Source organism: Poecilia latipinna, unplaced genomic scaffold (genome assembly GCF_001443285.1).
Source record: "Poecilia latipinna isolate Pla-1442-1.1 unplaced genomic scaffold, P_latipinna-1.0 Scaffold1034, whole genome shotgun sequence".
Lineage (NCBI taxonomy): Eukaryota > Metazoa > Chordata > Actinopteri > Cyprinodontiformes > Poeciliidae > Poecilia > Poecilia latipinna.
The window spans coordinates 62,700-71,278 of NW_015113650.1; the positions used below are offsets into that span (position 1 = coordinate 62,700).

The 8,579-nt window shown below is 41.6% G+C and overlaps 2 protein-coding genes across 2 annotated transcripts in view; one reads left to right on the top strand and one right to left on the bottom strand.

The window, feature by feature from the left end:
- The window catches only part of LOC106958952 (uncharacterized), a 22,018-nt gene extending 15,844 nt beyond the window's left edge, over positions 1-6,174 (bottom strand). Inside the window, exons 1-6 of the mRNA XM_015051144.1 lie at positions 6,167-6,174; positions 4,738-5,273; positions 2,491-2,592; positions 863-959; positions 597-709; positions 284-510 (exon numbers count right to left, since the gene is read on the bottom strand). Of these exons, the coding sequence (XP_014906630.1) occupies positions 284-510; positions 597-709; positions 863-959; positions 2,491-2,592; positions 4,738-5,273; positions 6,167-6,174 (1,083 nt within the window). The remainder of the gene's footprint in view (positions 1-283; positions 511-596; positions 710-862; positions 960-2,490; positions 2,593-4,737; positions 5,274-6,166) is intronic.
- Positions 6,075-8,579, top strand: part of LOC106958958 (zinc finger protein 250-like) — an 8,892-nt gene continuing 6,387 nt past the window's right edge. The window contains exons 1-5 of the mRNA XM_015051152.1: positions 6,075-6,333; positions 7,034-7,230; positions 7,843-7,902; positions 7,960-8,083; positions 8,372-8,502. Of these exons, the coding sequence (XP_014906638.1) occupies positions 6,173-6,333; positions 7,034-7,230; positions 7,843-7,902; positions 7,960-8,083; positions 8,372-8,502 (673 nt within the window). The 5' untranslated portion in view covers positions 6,075-6,172. The remainder of the gene's footprint in view (positions 6,334-7,033; positions 7,231-7,842; positions 7,903-7,959; positions 8,084-8,371; positions 8,503-8,579) is intronic.

The window sequence follows — 8,579 nt, forward strand, 5'->3', positions numbered from 1 at the left end:
GAGTAGTTAGCAGAAGCTAACACTAAAGGGTTAACCAACATAGTAGTTAGCATAAGCTAACGCTAAAGGGCTAACCAACAGAGTAGTTAGCACAAGCTAAGGCTAAAGGGCTAACCAACATAGCAGTTAGCACAAGCTAACACTAAAGGGTTAACCAACATAGTAGTTAGCATAAGCTAACGCTACAGTGACATTCCAACATTATAATTCTAATTTTTCCATCACTGATCAACCTGTTGGTCAATGAAAGTGGAGTTTTCTGCTTTATGGTCGGGTGCAGTACCTTCAGGCGGATGTAGAGGGCAGAGTTTCCCGCTGCGCTGCAGATCTGCTCCGGTGTGAAGGACTGCACCTCCAGAGGTTGCAGCCGGTTGGTCGGGTCGGTGATCAAGAACTCAAAGGGAGTGCTGGGGGCCAGCAGAGGGAAGAAGGACCTCAGCAGCTTCAAGAAGTCGGCTTCCTGCTGCCCTGAGCGAAACTTCATCTCGTGAACCGAGTACTGATCATCCACTGGAGCGGGGAGACGGCAGCCATGTTCCGCTCAGACCAGAGCAATCAGCCCAGAAACAGAACGTGGGGAAGAAGAGCATCCCTACCTTGTTCTGAGACCTCCTCAATGGTCCAGTCGGTCAGGATGCAGATCTTAAGATCCACACAGTTTTCCAGGTTTCTGAGATGAGAGGCGACCATATTGGTCCCATCAGTCAACCTGAGCAAAGGACACACAGTTAAAACCTGGACAGACTGACCCATCTGGACAGGAGACTACTGACACCATCTGCAGGTTGCTGGAGAGTTTTTAAAGTTTTTAAAGTGAAACAGATAAAGACGTTTTCATCAGAGGAAGATTTAACCTCCTGACCTCGAGGCTTCGTCAGGATCCGGCCTGTCGACGTGCTGGTCGTCCGTTAGCCACCCGGTGTAGGAGACGATCGTCGGGGTCTCAGGATCCTCCAGCTCTGGACACAAGTCAGCAACAACAGCCACAGAATTATAATACATGGAAAAATATTATAGAATCACCAGAAGCTAACATCTGTAATACGATTAGCAAAATCATGATTTAATAAAACGTGGTGTTCCACTGGGTTTCTACAGCTTTTATTGATCATTGGATGATTATTATTACAAAAATAAATATGTTAATACGCAAGTTAATGAATAAAAAAGCTACTGAATTAAGAAAATTAAAAAAACAAATAAAAATATAATTTAAACAAAAAACGTAAGGAGGAAAAACCCAAAAAATGTAAATAAATTAATTAAAAAGTAAAAAAAAAAGTTTTTCAGGTTGCCTTTAAAGGATCAAACTAAAAAGAAAAGTTCTAACCACAATAACAAAATATGAATAAATTAAACATAAAATGTAAAAAAATAATTTGTATATTTTGTAAAACAGAAAAAATAAACATGAAAAGTCAAAAATATATGTGCAAATATAAATGAACTTAAAATTAGTTTTAAAAGATGTTTAAAATACTTTCCATGTTATCTGTAAATGATTAAACTAAAAAGAAAAATGTTATTAAAAAATACAAATAAAACTTGTTTTCAGACTTCATTAAATAAAACTACAGTTTGAATTATTGTTTTGTTATCAGTCTTACATCAGCAGCTTTATGTTACTAGATGTTTTTCATCCAGAGGAGGAAATTGTTAAAACGGTGTGAAGACAGGATTCCTGAACCTCAGCATGTTTTTACAGGTGGTGTCTTAATCTTCTCCAGCTGTAAAACTGTCTGGGTGTAAATTTAGTTTCTGGTTCCCGTTCTTCGTCCCCAACCTGAACAGCCCCCTGCTGTGAGGGCAGGAAGTTGTTTTCAGCCCCTTCCTGCTCATGAAGGAGACGAACTGAAGGTTTTCAGATCACGCAGAGCGGCTTGGAGACGCGGCTCGCCATGTTTCTCCTTCTGCAGACGTTTCACCGGTAAATAACGAACGTTGTCTGTGTGGGTCGTTCACGTGTGTTAAAATCAACAGAACTAAAACTTTCTGCAAACTGCAGCTTAAACAACTTCATATTAACTTAAATGACTTCATAAAGAATACAGATATTTATTCTTTGAATAATTGCACACATTTCCAGAACAGAATTAAATAAAAAAATGTATTTATGCAACCATTTTTTGTTACTATGTTGGAAACTATTAAACATTTTTTTTACATTTTTACTGTTGCAAAAATCAGCATTCTATAGCCAAAGGTTTCCTTCAAGTTTAATGTTCATCTTTATTTGAAAATCTAAAAGTAGGAAATAAAACTGTGGCCCTTTAAAAATAAAAACTATTTATGTTGGATTTTTTTTGTTAGACGTTTGCTTTTTAAAAATGTTTGCTCTCGTTTTATTTAACTGAACTAAAGGCAAAAATAGTAAAGTGAAATCAAACAGTTAATAATTACGATATTTGTGTATTAATGCTGTGTTCTAAATGGTTTACATATCAAAGCCGTTTCTTATAAATAAAATCCGTCTGTCTGATGAAGTCGTACTTATTTGACTCTTCTGTCCCGCATCGTCCCCCCATCCGTCAGCGCCGTCCCCCCATCCGTCAGCTCCTTCAGCGCCACACAGAGGGAGCAGCATCTGGTCGTCTGGATCAGAAAAAATCAATATGATCATTAATATTACTGAACACAAAACACACAAAGTTCAATCAATAGAACATAATCCAGTGTGTGTGTGTTGGTGTGTGTAGGTGTGTGTGTGTAGGTGAATGTGTGTGTAGGTGTGTGTGTGTGTTATCAGGACCTTCTCAGAGTTTAACCTCGGTCTGATGCAGATCAAACCGTCGCCTCTATCTGCTTCTCTTTCCTCTTAAATCGTTTCTAAACCAGCAGCAGAGACGTGACCCGTTTTTATATCGTTGTAAGCATTTTACTGCAGGGAGTCCAAAGTGCGGCCCGGGGGCCATTTTTGGTCCTTGGACTGATTTTGTGCGGACCCCCAAATGTGTCTCAAGAATGATCCAACTGTGGTCCGTTCAGCAGATTAAAAACAAAAATATTTTTGTTGTTGAGCTCATGCGTCAATTTATTCAATAATTTTGCAGCAAAAACAGTTTTAAAAATTAAAATACCGTTAATATATTTTTAATTAAAATGTTAATGTTTATTACAAGACATTCTCTCTTGCTCTCTGTGAAAGCGGACGGTTTGTCCTCTGCTCCCCTCTCTGCCCTGCTTGCTCTGTTTTTGTCCTGTCTTTTTCTCTTTTTCTATATTTTTGGAGTCTTTCTTTGAACATCATCCAAATCTATAAATTATGGATCTGATCAACTGGTCTTTCAATGCAATGCCTCTTGTCCTGCGGGGACACACCTGGCGGGATTCACCCTGGATTTATTCATAAAAGGATTTCTGTTGTTTGGAGCTTGTGGATTCCTGGATTATCAACAAATTTGTGATGGACTTGGCCGAACTAGCGAACACTCAGACTGTTGGTGTGGACAGAGACGAGGACTCTAAAACTCACTAACGGGATGTAATCAATTTTGGAAAAGTTTCGGCTCAGTGGAACAACCAAACTAATTTAGATGATTGGGAACCGAGACGTATCGGAGAGACTTTAGGGAAGATTGAAATTTATAATCTTCCCCACCGAAGACATTCTGTATCTGAATTGGCTTTCCCCGTGTGGCCTTGGAAGGGCTGCATATTTCTAATATCCTTGAAGATATGCAAACATAACGCTCTTTCCTCCTCATCCCCTCCTGTTATCTGTGCAGCTGTGGAGCTGAGCGCTCCCAAGGACATCATGCCTTCGGAGAAGTCCGATAAGAACACCTTTATCGGACTTCTGCAGGAGGCCCTGCCATTGCAGGGGGGCCGCAGGAAGCGGTATGGATAAAAAACCAAAACAATGTGTGCTGTGTGCGAGTGGATGGAAGAGTATAACAGGGAGTCTCTAAGAATCTCTCTACGCCCCCAACCCCCGACACATCGTTCAACCAGACTACCAGACTCTAACTCTCCCTATTTGTAATCCATATGGGGGCCAGAAAAAGTTTGGGAACCACTGCTTTAGGTCAACATTAATAGATTATTTTTTTATTTTGCTCTTTCCTTTTGTTTGTTATTTTGTTTGTATTTCCTTTTAATTCCTGTAAAGCACTTTGTATTGCCTCGTTGCTGAAAATGTGCTATATAAATAAAATTACCTACCTACCTCCAGATCCTGCAATTAACCCAATTTTAAAAATTAATCTAGTCCCACCACAAAGTGTTTTCTAAAAATGCTCTGAACTGCCCCAAATTAACATTTCGTAATATGGGAGAATTTTAACAATCAAAACAAGAAAATTAAAAAGACATGATTTTGTTTCTGCAGATAGATAGATAGATAGATAGATAGATAGATAGATAGATAGATAGATAGATAGATAGATAGATAATTTACCCACAGGTTCCGCTAGGAGTCGCTGTTTAGCACCAATTAACCATCTCTGTGTTTCTAATAAACAGACCTGCAACGTTTGAATAGGAACCGTTATTCCAGGAGCGGTTATCTATTTAAAATGTTTCAGTTGCATTTTTACAAAACTGCTACAAATTTCCGTTATATTTTTGTAGAAATTAAACAGAAAATTCCCCGGCTTTACTGCAGCTGCCAAAGAGATGCTCGCTGGTTTCGGCTTAATGTTGGAAAAGTTTGGTTGAATTTCAGCAGGGCGTCAGGAACTACATCATATACTTCTGCTGAACCTGGCTGACAACGAGGCTTCCGGGCAGATAACCGACCTGTGGGCTCTTCTTTAACCCGAGGCTGGAGCAGCTCCAGTTGGCTCTTCAGACGGTCTATTTCCTCCCTCAAGCCCGAAACCTCCTCCTCGTACAGGACAAAAGTCATCTCCACGTCCGCCAGGATCTCCGAGGCGGCCGTGCTCAGCTTCTCCGTGATGACGCCCGTCAGGCGGCTTTTGGACGCGTTGTAATCCATGTAATCCGTAGGACTAGCTACATCGGAACAAACTGGCGCGGTCACTCCGCCGGAAGTTACACGAGCTGGAGCGAAGAGAGGGAATCGGTTAACCCGGAAGTGAACGATTCCCACCACACAGCAGAGGATGTTTCCGCGGAGATCAGTCTGAGAGAGAGTAAACATGAATACAAGTGATCTGAGAGGGATCATCACGGAGCGGCTGGGCTCGGCGACCAGAGAGGTGCTGGCGGCGGTGGAGGAGGCCGTGGCCGGGTACGAGCAGGAGGCGTCGGGCTTCAGACGGGAGATCGACCGCCAGAGGAGGCAGCTGGAGCTGCTGCAGCCGCAGGTCAAGCTGCACAGAGGAGGTCAGTGGTGGACTGGAGGTCCACAGTAAAGATAAATACGATGATTTTTAGTTGAGCGGCACGTATTTATAGTGAATCAGGTGCGTCCTTAAGATTTGGAACCATGGGGCCCTGAGCCCTATAGGGGGGTGGGGGGGGGAGTTTTCTGTTTCTGTTTTATATCTTTGTTGTAGGTGTGATTAGTACTGAACAATAAGCAATAAATAAATTAAAACAAACTCAATAATTCCCATTTCAGTTATATTAACAGCAAATTTGATTAATCGATCAAATCGATTAAGTATTCATTTTAGCCAGTTTATTGTTCTTAATAGTTTATATTTAGTATTTTGAGATTAACGTCATGTACAGAGTTAGTTGAAATTCTGACTTAATTTCTGTTTTCAGTTAGCATTCAATCTGGAAAGGTTTTGGGGGAAAAAATTAAATTCACTTGTTTATGAAAATGAAAGTTTGAGTTCATAAATAGAGGAAATGCCTTCCTCAAAACAGTTTTCCAACCCATGAAATTTCTTCAGATCTTCATGTATTTAAGGAGTGACATCAAAATAAACTAGTATAATTTAGACTGATGGGAAAGGAAGCAAAAAGTTGAAGTTTTATGAGATTTACACTCATTAAGCAGAATAACAGGTGTTCTGTGATTTGTCTGCCTCACATTGATCTGTTTGCTGTTTAATTTTCACATTTTGCTTCCATGAATTATTTTATCCGTTTTTAGCTTCATTTTGTGAAGATTGTCAGATGTTGATCAGGTTTTGTTTGTTTCTGCCTGAAAAGCCAACAAGTTGATCCCAGATCTGCAGAGCCAGGAGGAGGAAGGCGGTGAGGAAGAGGAGCAGCAGCCCAGCGGTAGGAACCAGAACCAGACTGGAGGTACTGGATCATGTCAGAGATCAGAACTCTGCTGCTGCTGTTGTGTTCAGGTGAGGCGGCTGAGAGTCACAGTCGACCTGGGAACCTCTCTGATGAAGGGGCGGAGCCAGCAACGACCTTCAGGCTAAACCAGGAACACCTGAAGGACAAACATTATGGGAAACCACCAAGGTAACTGGTTTTAATGGGCTGAGGCCTTCATGTTTGAGACTGTAGTAACTCCACTTCATCTCTGCCAGTATCCAGAGCCGTCTTCTTGTTTTTTCTCAGGTTCTCCTGGTTTAGTGTTTCAGTGCTAAATCTTCATTTTAACTTATGTTCTCTATTTTTAGTTTTAGCACAGAAAGTACTCCTGGCCCAGTGCCTCGATGTTTAGCTGTTTATATTTCCAGGACATTTAAATAAATATCTCTGCTACAAAGAGATATTTGTTTTCTACTAGAACGTTCTGTCATGTTAACAACATTCACTGGAGGATTAGTTGTCCTAATAATTACTGACATAAATGATATTATTGTTTTTAGACCATTTTTCATTTATCTATTGATAAAGTGGCATAATAATGCAAGTTCACCCTCTGCAAGACCAATAAAGTAGAAGAATATGAACACTGGAACTGGAAGATATTTTAAATATAAACCACAAAACCAGAAATAAAATTGATTCTGACGTCTGTAAATAAAATTCTCCTTCAAAAATATAAAAAATATGTCAGAATGTAAGTTATTGAGCTCATTTCAGTTTCTCATGTGATTAACTCAGATTAACTCATAGGAAGTTCTTCTGTGTTCAGATAAACTCATTTCCAGTGTCGGGTTTCCGTTTCTCCAGCTGTAACTTTTTCCTGACAGCAGAAAACATTTTATTTCAGGAAGCGACTCGTTGTGTCTAAATTCTACAATCTGAGAGCGATGATCACGGAGCTGCTGAGACGGGCGGCCAGAGACGTGCTGGCGGCGGTGGAGGGGACCGTGGCCTGGAGCCAGGAGGACGAGTCGAGCTTCAGGCGGGACGTCGACGGCCAGAGGAGGCAGCTGGAGCTGCTGCAGGTCGGCGACCAGCAGGCAGGTCAGTGGAAACCAGTCACAGCTGGTGGGTTTACTGGTTCAGAGCAGCTGGGATTCTGAGAGGAACTAGTCACCTTTACTTCACTCGCTTTTTGGGGAAAATATATGCTTCTGGAATGTTTTCACTGCACTTTATCGCTGCTCTTTCTGAAGTAAAATCTCTGTATATTCGACCTGCTGCACTGCAAAAACACCAAATCTTACCAAGTATTTTGTCTAGTTTTTACTGCTAATATCTTTAAATAAGACCAAACTTACTTAAATTTTACTTTTCAGCAAGAACCTGTTGTAAATTAATTATTTCATAATATGAACAAAATATACTAGTTAACTGATAACATGGGAAAAGATCTTGAAATAATCTGCCTGTGGGAGATTTTTTATCTTTTTTAAAGTAATTATTGAGCTTCTATGTCTTTATCATGCAAAAAATGTCCACATCATTTTAGATTTTGGTCCATCTGATGTTGTAATGTTTAAGTATTAAAGGACGTTTTGATCAATACTTGAGTTGATTTTTTTTAACAAATACTTTTTACTTTTACTGTAGTAAAAACACGTTGAAATAGTTTTACTCTGGTTCTTGTGTCTCTGCCTCGTCTGCTGCGGCCAGATGTGCCGACCCAGGAAGTGGAGGTCGTCGTTGAGGAAGAGGAGCAGCAGCAGCTCACTGGTTCACACAGAACCAGAACCAGAACCTTCAGCCAATCAGACCAACTGCTGGGTTCAGGTGTGGATGGAGCGGAGGGTCTGCCGCTGAATGATGAAGACGATGGTGGTGATGAAGAGCCAATAGACACCTCCAGGCTGAAACAAGAAGACCTGACGGACCCGGACTACGAGATCCCATCAAGGTAACAGAACCAGAACCGGGCTGGTCCAACAAAACAACAAGAACTGGTCAAATAGTGAGTCTGTAATAAGAGCAAAGACTCTTGTTGATGATGTCATAATGTTTCCCCGCCTCCTCAATCTGATTGGTCGCTTCTGAGGTTTTTAGTTCTGCTGTTTGCAGAAGCTAAAAAAATATTTCCACAGATTATCTGTCTGATTTTAAAGTGTCCAAAAGTTTAACCCGCCTCTAGATTTGACCTCTGAACCCTCCGGCCAATCAGAGCTCACCTTCTGTCGTCCCGCTGCAGGTCGGCTCAGGTCAGAGGTCATCCTGGAGGCCGGCGGCCCGGCAGACCTCGGCTCAGCAGCCCAGCGGACCACCTGGCGCTACGGGTCCGGATCCTGGAGGACTCCCGGACCAGAGTCCTGTCCAAGGCCGGTGAGAGCCCAGAACCACCTCTCCCAGTGCATGCTGGGAGCTCTGCTGTCTCCCAGTGCGTGCTGGGAGCTCTGCTG